The sequence below is a fragment of the Phalaenopsis equestris genome, unplaced genomic scaffold (assembly GCF_001263595.1).
Source record: "Phalaenopsis equestris unplaced genomic scaffold, ASM126359v1 Scaffold000287, whole genome shotgun sequence".
In the NCBI taxonomy this organism is placed as follows: Eukaryota; Viridiplantae; Streptophyta; class Magnoliopsida; order Asparagales; family Orchidaceae; genus Phalaenopsis; species Phalaenopsis equestris.
In genome coordinates this window covers 577,763-597,649 of record NW_018164729.1, presented here as the reverse complement: position 1 = coordinate 597,649, position 19,887 = coordinate 577,763, and the positions used below count along the sequence as shown (strand labels likewise).

Genomic DNA, 19,887 nt, shown 5'->3' with positions numbered 1-19,887 from the left:
GGGTTTTGATGGGAAAATCGGGTGTGTACCCATGTAGCGATTAGTTGCTCTCAGAAATTTTTTAATATTAGAGATTAATTTAACCTTTTATCTCTCTTTAAATAATATTTTTCTTTTCCTTTTTTTTTTTTTGCTCTGTAGATAAAAAACTAATTAAAAATAAAAATAAAAGATATTAAAAATCTAAAAATAAATAAAATTAAAAGATCTCAAATGACCCATTAATTGGCACATTAATAATGGATGAATATTTTAGATATATTTATATGTATATTATATAGGATGTACTATAAATTTAAAATGAAAACATGCATTATATTAAGTGATTTTCAAATATTATTTTAATTTACCTAAAATATATAACTTACTTCATATACAAAAAAAGAAATTATTCTTGATGTTGAATCTTGTTATGCCCATGAAATGACACCCAAGCAATATAGCATAAAATAAGAGAGAGATACATAGAGAGATGTACAATAAAAAAAAATAATCAGCCTTATCAATCAACTATTTTTTATAAAATGATCATTCTATTTATAGAAAAGGGGGCACAATATGTTGAGTTACATGTCTGCCCTTATTTTAATGAGAACGTTACATGATATTTTAGGTATTTTACATATATGGGCTTACGGCTAATATACCCTCTAACTTGGTCTGTTGAACTCAATAGGCATTGGTTTGACAAGTCCTGCTCATTTGAGTGTGTTGAATCGAGGTTGTGGTCAGCCTTTAATGGTTTTCGAGACAACAAGACAAACTTGATCGACTTGGCTTTACCAGTAGGTTGTTCACGTCTGACTATCAAATAGTGATTCATTGATGAGAAACTCCTATCGACAGAATGAAACTATGTTATCAGACAAAAAGTGAATTGTCGTAATTCGATAAATAATTCGTTCCTTCATTCGATATGTTCATGGACCGTATTATATCTAGCTCTTAGCCCTTAATGAGGAATCTCAGAGGTGTTCATGAAACTACTGGTGATATTGAACTCTTTCCATGAGCCAGGATGTTCATGGATCATATTATCGTTGTGTTACTGTCGATTCAGTTTTTCCTTTTATTGTCGTCCTTTTTTTCACTACAGCTGGTATCAGAGCTAAGATTCGGATCTGAGGAAAGAGATGGTGGGAGATGATGTGATGGCATTGTGGATCGAGAAGTTTAATGACACATATTTTGATTACTAGATGATGCGAATTGAGGAGTACCTCTATGAGAAGAAACTTCATCTTCTGTTATTGGGAAAGCGACCGGAAAGGATAAATTCCCTGCTAGGGAATCAGACTTGGGAGCTGACAGAACTTTCACCAGGGAAGAAGACATTGCATAACAAGTGTGTGTACTGGGTGAAGACTGCACTTGATGACAATAAGAGGTACAATGTTAGACTTGTTAAAAAGGTTTTTCAGCAGAGATAATATATTACCCATGCAGTGGGAGTTGTAAGTAGAAACATGAGTAACCCAGAAAAGAGCTTGGAGGTACTAAACTATGCGGACAATGATATGTCGACTAAGGCGTTACTCATGAGAAACTGAAGTTGTGTTCGATTTCTGTTAGTCTTCTAACATGAAGACAAGAAGTTTTGAGTTACAGAGGTGGAGAATGTCACGTTTGAAGAAAAGGATGACACAACTAGTGTATGTTGTAGCTAGTGTATCAGTCTAAGTGGGAGATTTGTTGTGAATATGGAAACTAATCCACTGTTTAAATTGGTGTTTTCTTATGTTTGGCAGCAAATTGGATTTGATACTCGAAATTAATTGCTTTTAATTCCTTTTATGATTTGATGCAGAAGAGAAAATGAAATAATTAATAGGCTTCATTAATTATTTGATTAATTCTTTAATGAGTTTAATGGCATGATGACATTAATAAATAACATACTAGTTCTTCTTGTTATCTCTCTTCAGCATTGATAGCTTTTCAAGTTCCTCTTATGGTGTGCTTCGGTTTGAAACTCTCGGGATTTGGTTTCCCAGGCTTCTTCTTCGATTGTTGCTCTCGAGAGGAGAGAGGAGAGAGGAGAGATGAGAGGAGAGAGAGAGAGATTGTTCTTTCTTGTAATTGTCAAGGCGATCGACAGATATAATCCGCAAGCTAATAAAATCCTCTGCAGCTCCGTGAAATTAGGTAATTTTTCAAATGACGTAAATCTGTGTGTTCCCGCTATTCGTTTTCTGTTTGTGAATTTTCTCGATCCGGCTTTTTACTTTATTGCCTTCATTTTTTCACAACAACCAGAACTCCTATCGACAGAACAAAACTAGACTATCAGACAAATAGTGAATTGTTGTAATTCGATAGATAACTCGTTCCTTCATTTGGGATGTTCATGGATCGTATTAGCCCTTAATGAGAAATCTCAAAGGTGTTCATGAAACTACATGTGATATTGAACTCTTTTCATGAGTCGGGTTGCGACGATCGACATATCAATGCCTTTCCTTAGCTAGATTAGCCATAGTCCTTTAGTGAGGTTTACGCTAGGTTGGCCTCCAACTCTTTAGTTTAGGCAGTTACATCTAGTCAAATGGGTCCTTCAGTGTCCCGCTAATGGGTCCTCCTCAGTTATATTTTTTTGTCTCTTGGATTATTAGAATTCTTCAAGATTTTTACTGGCATAATCCAAATGTACACTTAATTTACTGAAACTACACCAAACATGAACATTTTTCATAAATATTACAAAAATGCTACAGTTAAAATTATAATTATTATTACTTAATTAAATAATAATAATATTATTAAAATATTATTATTATTATTATTATTATAAATATCATTTATAAGCAATATAAAATAATAATAAAAGAAGCATTAATTTTAGAAATAAGAAGCTCTTAGTGAAAGAGCAACAATGCATCCATAGCAGCTTAATATGATATTAAAAACTGGCAAAAAGTGTGTACATTTGGTCGTAACCCAGAATCAAACACCCAATCCAAGAGAGAAGCAAGTTAAGATCAACTGACCAACCCATGTCGCATAGATTTTCTATATCCATCATCATTCATTTGTATACAGGAAAGTGTATGCGCTGCTGGTCAACTCGTTGAGGCTCTCCGAATTCGAACCCTCTTCGAGCGCCGCGGCGGGGCGCCTGATCTTGTCATGTTCACAATTTTAATGGACTGTCACTGCAAAAATGTTAGTTTGGAGGACGCAAGGCAGTTATTTGGTAGAATGAGAGAGATGGGTCTAGCTCCGAATGAATTTTCTTACACTGCAATGATGAAAAAAAGGTTTTAGGAAGGAGGGAATGCGGCTTTATGATGATATGAGATGCGCCGCAGTTGTTCCCAATCTCTTCACCTACAATTCTTTGATGGCAGAGTTTTGCGAAGATTGCAATCTGGAGCCTGCATTCAACCTGTTTGACGAAATGTGCCAAAATGGGTTTGCACCTAATGTTGTGTCAGCTACAATATTTTGATTGGCGGACTTTGCAGGTAGAGTAGGTTGAAAGATGCTGAAGATTTGTTGGGAAAGATGAGGAAGGAGGGAAAAAGGCATAGCAGCTTTACCTTCAAGCTTTATATAAAGTTTTTTTGCTAAGAGGTTAGGATGCCGGCTGCGAAGAAGCTTTTAGATAAAATGAAGGCGAACGGATCTTCTCCAACTGTCATCACTTACAATGCCCTCATTGTTGGATTGTCACGATCTGTTAATTTGGTTGGAGTTGCCTCTGCTTACAAGGAAATGGCGGAGGGGTTTAAATCCCACCCGAGCAACATACACTATCCTCATAGATGTCTTTGCCTGGAATGGAGACATGGAGATGGCCTTTGAGATTTATGGCCCAATGGAGCGCTTTGGTCTGCGGGGCGATGTTTATACATTTGGTTTACTCTTACGCAGCCTCTGTGTGAAGGGAGTATGTAGGATGCCATGAATTTGTTTCGGTCAATTGCTAACATGCAAGTGAAGCCAAGCAATGTGATCTATGATACTTTTATTTATGGATATTGTAGTCAAGGAAGCACCTTTAGAGCTCTTAAGTTGCTAAGGGAAATGACAGAGAATGGAATGGTTCCAAAAATCTCAAGCTACAGTCAAACCATCAGGCTTCTCAGCAAGGAGAGAAAGAGTATGGAAGCTGAGGTCCTGCTTGACGAGATGCAGGTTGCTGGCTTCCTGCCAAATGATTTGATTTATAGAGCACTATCGGATGCAAAGCTGAGGTGCTCTTTGAGATGATGGTGTAGAGAATTATGAAAGTTTAGCTCTCTGGAAAGTTGGGAAAGGGGGGCGAGCTTTTTACCTGAAAGGAGAAAGCCATTGAGTTGGCATAGGGGACGGAATCGGAGCTCGAGTACAAATTCTGGGCATACAGATGGATTGAGTCCTCATGGTTCCAATAAATATTTCTTCACTACATTTGTCTGATAAAATAATTCTGGCGTTTTCAGAATTTAGGATCTCTAGTCCTTCAGGATCTTAAAACTTACAAGTTTTAGCAACCTTTACAAGTTCAAAATCAAGATTTAGCAACCTAGGAGACATAGAATAATGCTTTTTCAATGAGTGAGAAAGATGGAAATCCTATAACCGCAACTAAAAGAGAAATAAGAATGAAACCTTTGGGTATGTTTTGCAAGTCGTTGTTTTTTTTTACTACTTATTTTTGCTTTTTCTTTTCCATTTTTAAAGATTTAAAGAAATATCAACATGCTTCCACTGCTTATTTTGTAGCGTTATATGTCTAAGAATAATCGTTTAATAATATATCCTATTGGCAATATTGTTCGGATCAGAATCACTATATTTGGAATATTGAGCCATAAAATACTCAAGTTTCCTTTACTTACTAAACTCACATCTAGTTCTTTTTTTATTAATATTTGCACATCCTAAGATTAGTTACTGAAATTTTGATAAACATGAAAAATTATGGCTCAACTTTTTATTATGAATTTCAATTTTTGGTAAAAATTATATATATATACTTCTGTTTTCTTGGCATCAGCTGTATTTTCCTTTTGAGGCCAGCTAGCAGCTAATAAACCGGGTGTTGAACTTTACTTATGTTGTGCTTATTTTGATTAGTTTATAATAAAAATAACTCAGTGAAACTGTCTTTAGGACGTTTGGCTTTTTTGAAATGCTAGCTTTCAGGAAAATAATATTAGGAGTGTATGATTTAAATATTTATGCTTTTATTTATTTCATTTGTCATGTACTCGCTGAACATAAAATTGAGATAAAACACTTCAATTAGGCGGCAATCATGCCGTCATTTTTTCTCCATATAACAAAAACAGAAGTTACGAAATGCCAAACTTTTAAGTAAATAGGAGTATAAGTGAATTGATTCTTTCGAATTACAATTAGAAGTCTTTAACCATGCCTGTCAATTTTGGCCACCACCCAGAGCAATTCCTTTTTGCGTTGGATTGAATATATGAAGGGGTTTTTTTTTTTTTTTTTTTCGCTGTGAAGATCATAATGGCAGCAATACATTGTGCCCATGTCATGTTCACAATTTAGTTGTTGTAGATAATTAAAATAATATCCCATTCACATTCACACAACGTAGCTCTATAACAGCATATAAAATACCAAACGAAGCCAAGCCTAAGCCTGCTGTTTCATTTTCTTTTCAACCTACTCCATGGATATCAAACCATGTAATCAAAATCCACATTATTTTAGCAAGATTTGTCATCAAGCAAACACATCCATAGCCTATGGGTTAGTCCAAATGAAAATTCACACAAACATATGGTTATCTTGGATTAAGTCTGGACGTATCAAATATTTAAGAGAAATACAAGAAAAAAGCTTATCCTGAGCTTTTCATACCCTATCATTTATATTTTTATAGAAAATGTAGAACATGGACTTACCAAGGCCTTTATTTACAGGCCTTTGGCTTTACTGAAAGAACTTTCGACCATAAGAGCTTGCTTAGCTGATTGCTCCGTCACTTAGCCACTCCTTTAAGGCAAACTTCAAGCTGTTCAACTTTTTTCTAGCATCCTGCCAGGATTACGCAAAAATTTTATCAGTGCCCTACAAAACCAATGTCTGCTTGGCTCACTTATCGGGTTAATTTTTGATAACATGTTATCATGTTCCAAGAAATGAAAAGATATCATGTAATGAACCTTTTGGACATCATATGATCTCTGGAAAAAATGTGGCTACTGCAGAGTAAATTTACCTTTCTGATTGCTGTGATACTTGTTTCAGCTGCATTTAACTGATCTTTCATTGTTTCTTCTAGCTGCAAAAGAAGCTTCCTATGCAATATTTCTGCACATGTATTACCAAAAAATCAATGCAAAAAATATGAAAACCTATTAGTAAAACCGTACATGCATCAAGAAACAAAAGATTCTGTCTTGTGAGTGGTGGAAAGGAAGCCAGATGATAAACTAGGTTCATTTTACCTTTCACGATATTCAAGGTTTAAGCTTTGCAATAGCATGTCGTCCTATAAATCTATGAAAGAATTTTATGGTGTTATAAATCAAACTTTGAATCTAACTACAAAACGTTTCTTGCAACGGCTCTTAACGCGTATCTGGATGAATTTAACCGTGAATAGACTTGTCTGATGTTGCACAGAAAACTGCATCCAAAACTTTTATCTAGTTTGCACTAACGAAGTATCTACAATGAAGAAACAATTTGGAAAAGGAGCCTGATTGCTATTTCCCAAGCTCACAAGCCAAATGCCCATCAATACTGCCTTCCTAAGTTTTATTCTTCCTGGCACCATTTTCATACATTGAGTAGATATTTACGTACTTTGCCGATCTGCTGTTGCTTTAATCTCAATGTTTTGTGCTTCTAGTTCCTTTAGGGTGCTGCTGCAGTTCAGAAGATGGTGATTGAATTCTTCTTTGTACTTCTCATGAATTAAGCTGAGCCTTCCTTGGTGCTCTGTAAGCAAAGCAGAAGACCTCAGATTTTTAAGCTTTAAGGACTGAATCAAAGGCACAAATCGACCACAAAAGAGAACATTAGTGTGCACAAATAGGAATCATCGATTCAAATGGAAAGATGTCAATTAATGGTAATAATCACGAACAAATTAGCTTGACTTGGTAGTTTATAGGAAAGAAAGTTTAACCCTAAACCCTAAACCAGGGAGGAAAATCCAAGAAACTACTGCAAGTAAGATACAGTACCATTGCCAGTAACAAATAATTCTATTACATAATTTAAATTTGCTACATAATTTAAGCTTTCTTGTAATGCATCATCAAACAAGAATTGCACACCATGTAAACATGCAGTCATTTTTTGGGATCAGCCTGTGTTGGAAATACTAACGCTGCATGCTCATTAATCTCATAAATCTACCTTTAGTACCTCTTTATGGTCTGTTATACTCAATCAAAAGAGACTAAGAATTAAACTTCTGTCGACTGATTTGTTTACCGATCACAAGGGCAAATAGTAAATTTTCATCAACCTTATTCTGCACAATACATAATTGTCATTGATCCCTATCATCTACAATACTCCATGGAAGACTATTTGGTAACTTAACTGGTCAGTAGTTTATGAAATGTTCCTTCACGGTAAACACCAATTTAATGTTAAAGATCACCTTACTAAAACAGGTGCCAAGTTCAGTTATATATAGCTCCCTAAAATTATCTTATTTCATGTCACCATTAGAAGTGACAAATTGGTTCATCTAGTTATTCCCGCCATCATGTTATGTTTGCCCATATTTTCTTGATGATGAGGACTTTATGTCAAACAATTTCCAACTACAAAATCCTTTAGTTATAAGGGGTTGCCATTCCTCTTAATTTAAGACAGTAACAGTTAAATGCCAACAGAAAGAAGGTACCTTCAAACTGAGATTCTAGGTGTTTCCTTTTGGATTTGCTAGCGCCATTGAATTTTCCCCTAAAATCAGCATTACATATCAGAAATATCAGCATCTATCAAGGCTTCAAAAAACACAAATTTGCAACATCTTTGCAGATTACAAAACTTACATGTCTTCGTGTATCTTAGAATCAACATGCTGAAGCTGCTGCTTAATTTTATCTGCCACAGCTGACAGTATCTCACAACATTTCTTGTTAGTGTGTAATTGTAGCTTAGAATCAATTCTTCTCAATCCCAAAGCCAACTGGCTCACTGCCCTTTACATGAAACAAAAAGGCAAGTATAATGCAATGAACAAGTTCGAGGTGCCAAGAAAGAGTGGTCTATGAAAGTTTTAAGACCTTGCTAAGCTATCCTCGAAACATTGCTCTGAAGCTTCATACAAATCATCGGTTTCATCTCCTGAGAGTTCAATGCAGAATAAAATAAATTCATGAAGGATAAGAGAATATATCCAAATAGGTGGATACGGTTACTAGTTATATAAAAGTTCAACTGGTGGTTGTGAAGTGGTTGCCTTCGTTTAATTTGGCATTTTTAGGACCATGAACCCTTCTTCTTTTATGAAGCTTGAGTGGAAATTCGTCGGAGTTGTCAACATTTGGAAACAATTTGCTCGTTTGTATAAATCCTGCCATAAAATTCACTATCTTAGTTGCATGGCTGATTCTTTAAATAACAAAAAAGAGCATAGGTCAATAGTGATCAATATCAACTTTAGCATCGTGAGTAACTGCATCCATTATGCTTTTATCAACAAAACTCGACAAGCAACAAGCCTTCAGAGAAGTCATGCCATCCTCACATAAACTACAGCATGACGTTTGTGAAGAATAGAAGGCACAAAATGGATAAAAATAATGTAAGATGAAAGTTCCAACTTGTTTTTACGCTAGACTATCAAAGGGTAATGTGATCTTTAAAATTTTTATATCGCGAGACATAATTTCTTGTCAGGTGCCAACCCAAGTATATGATTTCAGAGATAGTTGATAGCCGCTTTGCCATATATATCCACAATTTGGATTCAGTAAGTTTACAAAAGAAAAAAAAATCTTTTAGACCTAGAAAATTGGAAAACTTGTCAACTTTTAATGCACTATCAAAGTCCTTAACACAATTGTTTTTATGTTGACTACAGTTAAAATTTGTATAATTCATTAACAACAAAATTATATGAAAACTAAATAGTAATCCTGGCGATTGGAAATTGCCCTTCCTTTTTCATTCATGATATAATGGAATTTAGCAAGTGTCATGTGAGTCATAATATCAACATTAGATGTATACCATATGACAAAGACTATTAAGCCAGTGCCAAAGAAGTTAATCTAACCGCTAACCGCAAGCCTTGTATAGCATCACGATTTTCAATATCTTTATGTATATTAATCCTCATTTTCATTCATTTTTGTCCAATGCTTCTTGAGAAATTAAACATAATATTCACAAATTATTATGAACAATTTCATTTCATAGGTTTTAACTTTTCCTTCTTATTCCTGACACTAATTTTATTTACTTATCGAATAGGTACATTATATATATTTCATTATACATATCCAAATCACCCTAAATTATTTTATATTAAATAGATTTCGCTCAAACTATTCATTTAATACATGTATTCCCGAATTTATCCTTAATAATTTTGCCACAAATCTATCCTCACACTTCATATTATATAACTTTTTTATTATCTAACACTGGATCCATACAATATCGTTGAATAAATTATTTTTTTTATAAAATTTACATTTAAATCTCTATGATGTCGATTTATTATATCATATTCTTAAAAAATTCTCAATTTTAAGCATACAACTTACTCTAGAAGTTCTTTTCTCAAACATATTTTCATTCTTCAATATAATAAATCCAAAATAATTAAACCTATTATAACTATGTATTACTTCATCTTTAAAAAACAATATTTGATAATTATTAATATCATATCCACTAACATTATCTATTTGATATAGAGCCTTAATTCTATTAATTCTGTCATTTATCTTTTTAAATAATTTTTTTAGGAACGTTTCTAGAACTTTATCATTTGTAAAAAATATACATTAAGGAATCTCATTTCGATTAGCATTTAGGAACATTTCTAGAACTTTATCATTTGTAAAAAATATACATTAAGGGATCTCATTTTGAATGGCATTTAGGAACATTTCTAGAACTTAAGAAAAACATATGGACTCAATGTTGACTTTGATGTGGAGTTACTATAATTCAAAACTCTAAGGCCACTCCACAGCTACTTTGATTAGCACTAAGTGTTACATAATATGTATCTTTAATAATTTTAAATATACCATTTACAAACATTTTGGCCCTAATGTGCACTAAATCAATTCTTATGATACTATAGCATATATCTTCTCAAGATAAAAAAAAAAACATATGGAGATCATTTTTTACTCTATATACTTTATCATTAATTGTCTTAACACAATCATTTTCATACATCTCCCTAGTGTGAAACCAAATTTATTCTTAAAATTTATTGTAATTTGTCACAACTATGTAGCATTAGTTTCTCTGATAGTATATGTTCATAGATTGATTCCTTAGTTTACACAATCTTAACATGTCCTTTATTTGTGCATGTTGGTGCCAAAATGCCCCTCCAATCATTCTACATCTTTTTAATGTTCAAATTTTTTTTAAAAATATTTGATAACCAAATTATTTAATATCCCATTTAACTCTCCAAAATCTCATTATGTAATATAAATCTAAATCCTTATTTTTAAATATCTTTAGAGCTACATCTGCTTCACCTTTTTGAATCAAGCTACAACATCTAAATTATATTAGAAAGATGTGATTATTAAAAAAATTTCTTGGGGCAGTTGCATATAGACCACACAATTCTGATGTGTCTACATATCTAACACCTAAACATTGATTTTTACATCTACAATACTTAAATCATTCATACCACATTAAAATTATCTATTACTAACTTTAAAAGTGACATGTATCTTTTCAATCTTAGATAAATTGATTTAAAGGTAAAAATAAAAGTTTATGTCTTAGATAAGTAAATACATAAAAATCATGTGGTATGTATGTAAATCTTCCTGATTTCATTGTTAAAAATCTTAACTAATAATTTATCAAACTAGTAATCTCACCATTTTTTAATTTCTACATCTTTAACTATGATGTTAGTATCTTCACTTCTAAAGTATCTAATTTAACTAAAGTCTCCAGATCTCTTATATCTTGCCTGAACTATTTATCTCCATCCATAATACTAAACTCATTATTAATATCATTCAAAACTATAACTTTTGCATTGCTCGTTATACTGATTTCAGAATACTTATATCTTTTAATAATTATTATGAGACTTAATAGCTTTCATTGTTTGGCATCACTTAAATGTTTGTTGTAGAAAATAAAACAATGAACAAACTCTCAAAATTCTTCTATTTTCTTCGTATAAGAGGGGAGATATATAAAAATATCCCATAAGCATGACAAAATAGTAATAAAATCAAAATATGAGAGAAAAATAAATAAGAGTTTGTGATCCTTTAAGAAAGAACATGGATTACAATACGAGGGTCATAGAAAGACGAATCTAATAATACGGAGTTTGGATCTGTGTGCCATAAATTCTTTGCTATCTGAGAGTCATAAGTAAATAAATCCAACAACACAAAGTCCTAATTTGTGTGTCTTAAGTTATTTACTATGTTTGACACTCCCCCTCAAACTGTATGGTAGAGATTTACCGGTCCAAGTTTGCTTATGATATTTTTTAAATGTTGGGCTATAGAATCCTTTAGTGAATATATATGCTAGTTTATTTTCTTTGATATTATCATGTATCTATATAAGCTCTCTTAAAATTAATTCAAACTGTCATCTTGATTTCTTTCAGTAGGTCCATAACATATTTCTATTGGGAGAAAAAAATAACCACTGATTTTCTGCAGCATGGTGTTTTAAGACTGTAATGATTATGGAATCGATTTCTTCCTAAAGTAACAACTATATCAGAAGCAAATCTACAAAATGTGGGATCTTTCCCTTTTTCTTTAGAAATGTCTTCAGAATTTGGGACTATTTAAGATAATTTTATCTGTTCAAGCGAAAATATGCTTGAAATACTTGATGTTTTACTTTGGTCTAATTTTCATTGTTAATCAGGTCGATTCTTTTGAGGAGAAGTCAAAGAATCCGGACATATTGAATAGAAGAAGAATTCAACAAGAGAGATAAGGTTGGAAGTGAAAACCCTTACCTTAGAGAATAAGAACAAATGTTTGAAATAAAAATCCTAAGATTAGAGAATAAAAACAATATTTGGAAGTAGAAACCCTAGCCTTAGAAAATAAGAACAAAGGTTAGAAATGAAAACCCTAACCTTAGAGAATGAGACCAAAAGACTACAAGGAACATCCTAACCTTACTTTGATACCATGTTGAAAATAAAACAATGAAAGAACTCCCAAAAATCTTCTATTTTCTTTGTACAAGAGAAAATATATATATACATCTCTCATAGGCATTAAAAACTAGGAATAAAACCAAAATAAAAAAGAAAAAAAATTGTTGTTGGTGGTCCTTTAATAAAACATTCAGATTTAAATTTGAGGGTCATAGAGAGACAAATCTAACAGTATAGAGCATCGATCTGTGTGCTTTAAATTCTCTGTTATCTGAAAGTCACAAGTAAACAGATTCAACAAAACATAAGGCTCGATATGCATGCCTTAAATTTTTTGTTTTGACTGGAGCAAAAATTCAACATATATTATTTTTATTAATAATATTTTGTACCTTTGCATTTCCCCCTCAAGTCTTTTTACCAACATAGAGTCCATTTCTTGACTCTATAAAACATCTATAAAAACTTCATAATGGAATAAACTATCCCATTCCATATTAGGTTCGACTTACTTAGAATTTCAATTGTTTTCCTTTAGCAACTACCTAGCTTGAAAGGTTAACAATTGTTTAACTTTAAAATTTCACCACCTATCTTGGATATCAGGTGATTGCCATTGTTACATACATCATACAACTGATCCTATGTAATAGTCCTTTCTATTTTAACTTTTTGATATACTAAAGGATATGCAAAATATCATCCTAATAGTTTGGTTTTGAGTAAAACTCCCACATCAAAAGAGATATTTTAATAGTTGATAATAAAGTTGATAATTTATAAATCAATTTGTGATGGTGAGAGGTATAATCAGAAATTCCTCTTTGTTTACAACATTATAAGAGTAAATAAAAATGTCAACAAAATTGTAACCTAGAATACTAGTTTCCTAAAAAATATCAATAAAATATTTTCTTTGATAAGAAGAACTCTTTTTATGTAAATGAATTCTAAATTCTATTCCCAAAAGAATTTGGAATAACCCAATCTTTGGTAAAAAAATACTTATAGCACTAATGTGAATGTGACTTTGAACTTTCTGCTATATTTTTTACTTGGATTGAACAGATCTGACATTTTGGGAAACACTATGCTGCAAAGTAGTTTTTTAGTTTGATGGTTCAAGTTCCTCACAATTGTGTGAACCAAAACATCACTTTTCAATCTTCATAAAAGAGCCGAGCGGTGTCAAGAGGGAGCTAATGTAGCACACGATAAATTTGATAGGAGTTTTGAAGCTCTTAAATGACATCATCAAATCTCTAATATTTTGCTCAGATAGAAGGTTTATCTACTCATAAATGCGGATCACATTCATAATATCCCCATTGACAATTATCATTACAACAATCACCTTATTAGTAAGTTGGTTCATCCCAGTAATACTATATGAAACTCTATATTTGTTGCCATCGCAATCTCATTCTTTTGTTAAATTTTCCAACAAAGAATAACCTACAACTCTTTCAACATCCTAGTATTTTTCCTTTTAAATTTGATTTCATGTAAACTACTAGTATTTATTCTTCTTTTACTCATTATGTCCATCAATTCTAGTCTTTCCCAACTGGTAAAAGGCAATATGAGAAACAAGGATTTCATAGGCTGTGAAGCTGAGTGAATATTGTTTTGTTTCTATTTCCCTTGAACAGATTATGCCATATGGCTGCTTATACAATTTTTAAGAACATGAAAATTGTTGTTTCTGCAATGTTTGACGATTAAGTAATAGAATGCAAACAAGAGGCAGCTTGTTATATCATATGCCACAATAAATGTAAATAAACATGTATGATACTAATAAGAGTAGCTGGGCTCTCCAAAATACCATCTCATGATATTATGCTTTCTTTTTCTACATGAGAAAATCTTTCTAAAAAAACTAAAGGGAGAGACCATAAAAAAAATAATTAACGGATTATCCGGGTACTAAGCAAAATTGTGGTATATACAATTACAAGAAAAACAATGCAACCATAATGTCTCTAGTGGGCTGACCTTATCAATTAACATGCAAGCCACCAAATAGTAGCCAGTAAACCTATCTAGAAAAAAACTACTGCATAAAATTCGTATTTTGCAAGAGATGAATAAGCATGTAAGTGGTCTTCTTATTAACAGAGCTGACTCCTAGGTTATGGAAAAATCTTGTGGTGGATGACGATGAATTGAAACTCACAATGTAATTCAATTGAAAAACTCTTAACTTTTTTCTCAAATGATGACACTTCATGGCAACATGCAGTACTTTTGGGAAGTTTAAGATAAATCCCTAGGATTTTAAAGAGAAATTTTGAAAATCATGAAAATTACCTACTTAAAAATTCATATTCAAATATTTAAAATAAGCACAGTTAAATCAAATTGAAAATTAAAAAGATAACTTATGTGACACTAAAAGAAATATTACACAAAGCCCGCCAAGCCTAACAGATACTTGGTCATGATGGTGAGATTGTGAAATGAGATGCAAATTATGTCTTAATCCTTAGAACTTTGTACAAGCATAAAATTGTATCAACTGCATCAATCAATCACACCTTGTTTTTGGAATGGTATCATGTAATACAAGCAAAATCATGCTAGAATGGAGAAGAGCACAGAACCTTTGATCTTTAACTGGTCTGCTCCAAAGCTATCAGAATCATGCCTTGTTTTTGGTGATAATGATAACTGTTCTTTGGTTTCATTTCCATCAACAAATGTAGATTCCAGATCTCTTGATTCGTAAGCCTCCCTTGTGTCATCCTATGGAAGCCAATTAAGGCAGAACAAAAATGCAGAATACAATTTTCATGTGAAAGTGAAGTCGGTGCAAAGAAAAAAAGGATACAGATGATTCTGTGTTTGCTTTTGAACCGCCAGATATTGGATTGTCATTATGCACGATGTCAGAATTATGGAAGTTCCAAGTAAAATTTATTTTCCTACTTTGTAGTGGGCTACCAGCAATTTCATTGGGTGGTCTACTCGGCATAATCGGAGTCGTTTTGCCTGCTAATGTAGGACTCTGTAAATCATCTGATGCGTCGGCTGAACTTGTCACCCGCGAAGAGGTAGGTTTATCATGTTGAAATATGAACTTTGACATCGGAGAAGCTTCCACATGTTCCCATAATCTTTTTTCTTTTTCCGGTAGAGAGCTTTGATTATTTTCGTAAGTCACAGCTTCGGGCATTAATGGAACACTAGATAGGTTTTGTGCTTTCATCTGTGAGTTTTGGCCATCATTCAGAACGTTTTTTGGTTGCATGGATTGTTTCTTGCTTGGACAGGGAGTACAGGGAGAAACCTCAACTTCATTCATACTTGGCAACACCTTAGCAGATGAAAAAGAGTTTTCCATTTCATTTTTTTGCAGACTACTCTTTGAATTGGATAGAGTGGGAAGATGAATGGTCTTTTTCTCAATGGCAGCCTTTCTCTTCTCGTTAGGCCTTTCGAACTGAGCATTTGTACCTTTTACCGTTCTCTTATTCCCTACTACTACATCAAAGGAAAAAATGTCTTCTTTGTCATTACACTCAAAATTTGTTTGCACATTGGGATTATTATCAGAACTAGACCCGCTTATTTTCCTGAGCTCAATGTCCGCTTCACTCTTCGCATGTGCACTCAGGTTTTGCATTCTTTTCTCTTCTCTACTAAAGGAAAAGAAAACTTTCTCATTATGACTCCCTTTGAGGTTCTCCACGGCTTTATGTTTAAAATCTGAACAGGCGGATGACAATGGCTTTTTGCCATTGTTAAAAGCGCCATTCAATTTTTTCCCTGTTTTATTTGGAATATTTTTTCTTGTCATGGAACGAGTAGCACGTCTCCTTACAGTTTGATTAGGGCTGTCTGAATCAGTCTCAATTGGATCCGAACTCGGCTTGGGCCTGGCCGTTCCCCCCTTCTGCAATCCTTGGTTACAATCCACGCCAATGTTCTCGTTGCTCTCAAGTTTCATAGTATTCATACTATGCTCTTTTTGTGAAGAAGCACCGCCAAGGATCTCCCAGAGCTTCATTTTAAGGCCATCAGTAGTGTTCTTATAGGGTTCTACTGTTTGTTCTCCATTGATTTCTTGGTCTAATAAGTTTGTTTTCTTCATTGAGACGAATGCAGGCCCTTGATCTACATAGAGATCTCCACTTCGCTCCCTGTCATGCTCATAGGCAAACCTATCTGTTTTTCTGTGTGCAGAATCAACAGAAGGAAGCACTGGTGACTGCTTCACATAACATTTGCTTGCATCTGCGATTGATGTCCTGCAGCATGAGGACCTTAATGGTAAGCAATTCGAGTTCTTTTGTCCCTCAAGTTCCACTCTTTTTTTTTCCAAGTTTGCTTCACGACGCAGTCGGCTTTGATTACCTACAACCCTTCCTATGCATGATGAATGAATCTCTGCAGACTGCACAGGAGCATCTTCTTTTCCCACGCCAGATTGCACTGTTGGGGATTTCTCAACCGTGATTCCAATTGAAACCTTTGCAGATCGACCAGATTGAGGCTGGTTACTACCAAGGCTACGACAATCACTAGGACCGACCTACAAACATCACTTGCCATTTCAAATAAGAAATGTGGCTAAATTCTACACATCCCAAGATTTGATGTTATTAAAAATCTCAAACAAGGGATGGAAAGAGATTCAGTTATATAAAAAAAGAGAGAAAGACAAACAAAAAAAAACAAATCTGGAAATATGTAATAAAAAATGCCACCGGATGTTTAAAACGAATGTAGGAACCAGTTAGATGCTGCACCTTCTGTGAACTACTCTCCAACATGGTTAAGCAGGTCCCACTCAAACGGTAAGAACCTGGAAAAATGAACAAATAGTAAGAGGAGCGAGAAACAGAACGGAGTAATAATCAAAATTAGCTCACATAGCAAGAAGCATTTTATTCAGACGTAGTAAAAAAGAGGCCAACCTGAAAGAGGAGGTAGCAGCCAAAGTAAATTACCAAGACTCCTAGTTTCCTTTACACCCAGGCCAATAACAACACGCAGCATTTGTAGCTTAAGAAAACCAAATAAAAATGCCTGCTCAATCCCACTGAACTAAATATGTTTATTTTTTCCTACTTGGGGGTATAAACCCATTTAAGTAAATTTTGACGTACAGTCGGCCTCCAATTGCTTTAGAGTACAAGAATTGCACAAAATGTTTCTCTGGTTTCCAAGCTGCTCGCTTACAGCAGGACAATAAATTTATAACTACAGTTCCTTAAATGCTAGTCAGTTTTCTACACCTTCAACTGATATTTTTGATCCGTTTTGGTGTTAAAGCATGAAAAACTGACTTAGAAGTTAGATAATCTGGCGCAAAAAGCTAAATGAAATAGCTTAGCACTGACATAATGTTAAAACAGTAAAATACAGAAATATTTCCAGATTGAAAAATCAATTAAACTTTGATTGAATTTCTCTAAAGTTATCCATCTGGCTCAGCAGTGCACATTCGACTCAATGATAAGCTCAAGTTTGGCTCATCTTACAAGATCATCTACTTAATAAGCTAAACATATCGACAACTTGTGTTAGGATAATAATAAAAATTCAAACAATAATCAAACGAAGACGATAAGAAAAATAAAGTACACAGGTTTTCATGGTCCCTTGAAATGCGTCCATATTCGTGGCCATACAGATTAAATATTTTAGAGTTTAAAAAGTTGATTTATCAAGGATTTCTCCGCATACAAAGTTGGAGACAGTGACAGATTCCACTATAAAAAACAATGACTGATGGCAAATACAATCAGCTACTGCAAAGATGAGGAGTGGCTCTTTTGATGGTAGTCAGACCTGCAATGCTTTATGACGCACAATGTTGGTATATAAAAGAGAAACATAAAATTAAGTTAAAAGGTACTGAGATGAGAATGCTTAGGTGGATGAGTGGCTTGACTCTTAGAGACAAAATACAAAATGAATATATTTGTGAAAGGATTGGTGGTAGCAAGATTAGAGAGAATCGTCTTAGATAGCTTGGTCACATTAAACGGCGATCATTGGATGATCAGGTTAAGAGAGTAGATGTTTTAGATTCGACTTATATTAAGAAAGGTAGAACTAGACCTCAAAAGACTTGGGTACGTTGTTTAAAAAATGATCTTAATTTGTTAGAATTAAATAAAATTATGGCACGCAATAGGATGCAATGGAGAAAAGAATTCGTGTAGCCGACCCCACTGGTCATATGAAACCGTAAAAGACATTTGGATAAATACTATTGAAGTGAAATATTGGAGAACTTCTAGCAGGATTAAAACTTCAATATATTTAATTTGACTATATTTTATGAACCTGCAACCAATGTTGTGAAAATTTCTTTTCATTTTCTCCCGAATTCACATGTAGCACATTACCCAACAAATTTATTGCATTTATTCTGAAAGTTGTCTTGTATGCATGAATTTAATCCACTACAAATGGTGGGAATTATAGGTTACTTTTTTCCTTTTCTTCTTTTTTTTTCTTTCTTTTCTTTTTTTTTCCCCATCAGTTGATAAGCTAATTTATGATGATTTAAGTATCAATTTGTAGAAGTATAACAATTATACCCAAACATACTTTAAGAATATCAAATGTTCAATTTGTCGAAAGCAAAAGGTTTTCAAGTTGGGCAAAAGGACGCAAAATCTATGCAGCTCTAGCCCATGGGTTTATAGCAATTGTTAACTACAGATGCAGCACTTTTTGTATTTTTTTTTTCTTTTGTAGCCCTTGTTTTCTCCCAGATTGCAGTAATGAATAGCTTCCACCTGACTTCAATTCTATTGCAATCAAGGATCTTGAATACGGCTCCAAGGGGCTGTTTGGCTACAAGTATTATTTAACTTGAGAAGGATTTAATAAATCCTATAAATCCAAATTTAATAAATCTAGATGCAGTGAAAACTTTAAAATAATTTGGCATGAAAGATATTAAATCGAGCTAAATCTTTTGAACATGTTGACAATTTATTTCAGAATTTAAATATGTTAGTTCAAAAATAAATATAACATTACAAAATAATGATAAAAGTAGTAAGCTCAATTTAATTTCATTTTTTATTATTTCTATGTATGTTTTCATTACTTAACTATTTACTAAGCTAATTAGTTATAAGAATTTTATTAAACTAATTAACATTGTAAGTATTTCAATATTCAATCATTAATCCTTAATTAATTATTTATTAAGCTAATTAATTATTAATTACAATTTTACTAAACAATAAAGATTAATTATTACTTTTCTTACCATTGATTAATCATAAATTAGTCAATTATCAATTCTATATCATTTGTAATTAAATTTATTCAATTATAATTAGATTAAGATAATATATTAATTAATCATTAATTATTAACCAATTAAACTAATAAAAACAAACTTAAATTAAATTAAGAAGAATTTTAATTTAATGATAATCTCATTAATCATTATCTAGTAAAAATAAAATTAATTAAAATAAATAATTGTTAGTTAAGCATAATAAAATAAAAGTAACAACATAATTAACTAAATATTTATATATAAATTTTATTTATTAAGGCCCCATTTGGGACAGCTTAAATGTGCGGCGGCGTTTTTGAAAACGCCGCCGTAGCGGTTGTAAATCAAGTCT

The 19,887-nt window shown here is 32.9% G+C and overlaps 1 protein-coding gene and 1 pseudogene across 4 annotated transcripts in view; one reads left to right on the top strand and one right to left on the bottom strand.

Annotated features, from left to right (window-relative positions):
* Window positions 1–2,936: 2,936 nt before the first annotated feature.
* LOC110025044 lies at window positions 2,937–4,572 on the top strand (annotated as a pseudogene).
* Window positions 4,573–5,723: 1,151 nt separating this feature from the next.
* The window catches only part of LOC110025032 (meiosis-specific protein PAIR3), a 42,076-nt gene continuing 27,912 nt past the window's right edge, over window positions 5,724–19,887 (bottom strand). For 2 of the 4 annotated variants that reach the window (XM_020725271.1, XM_020725270.1), the window contains exons 2-11: window positions 17,035–17,090; window positions 15,114–16,817; window positions 14,887–15,028; window positions 8,387–8,500; window positions 8,211–8,271; window positions 7,977–8,126; window positions 7,826–7,884; window positions 6,769–6,903; window positions 6,179–6,270; window positions 5,724–5,994 (exon numbers count right to left, since the gene is read on the bottom strand). In XM_020725271.1, coding sequence (XP_020580930.1) covers window positions 5,923–5,994; window positions 6,179–6,270; window positions 6,769–6,903; window positions 7,826–7,884; window positions 7,977–8,126; window positions 8,211–8,271; window positions 8,387–8,500; window positions 14,887–15,028; window positions 15,114–16,817; window positions 17,035–17,058 — 2,553 coding nt within the window. In that variant the 5' untranslated portion in view covers window positions 17,059–17,090 and the 3' untranslated portion in view covers window positions 5,724–5,922. Of the gene's footprint in view, window positions 5,995–6,178; window positions 6,271–6,768; window positions 6,904–7,825; window positions 7,885–7,976; window positions 8,127–8,210; window positions 8,272–8,386; window positions 8,501–14,886; window positions 15,029–15,113; window positions 16,818–17,034; window positions 17,091–17,202; window positions 17,624–19,887 lie in introns of those variants that run through there. The other 2 variants (XM_020725269.1, XM_020725272.1) reach the window with 2 other exon arrangements.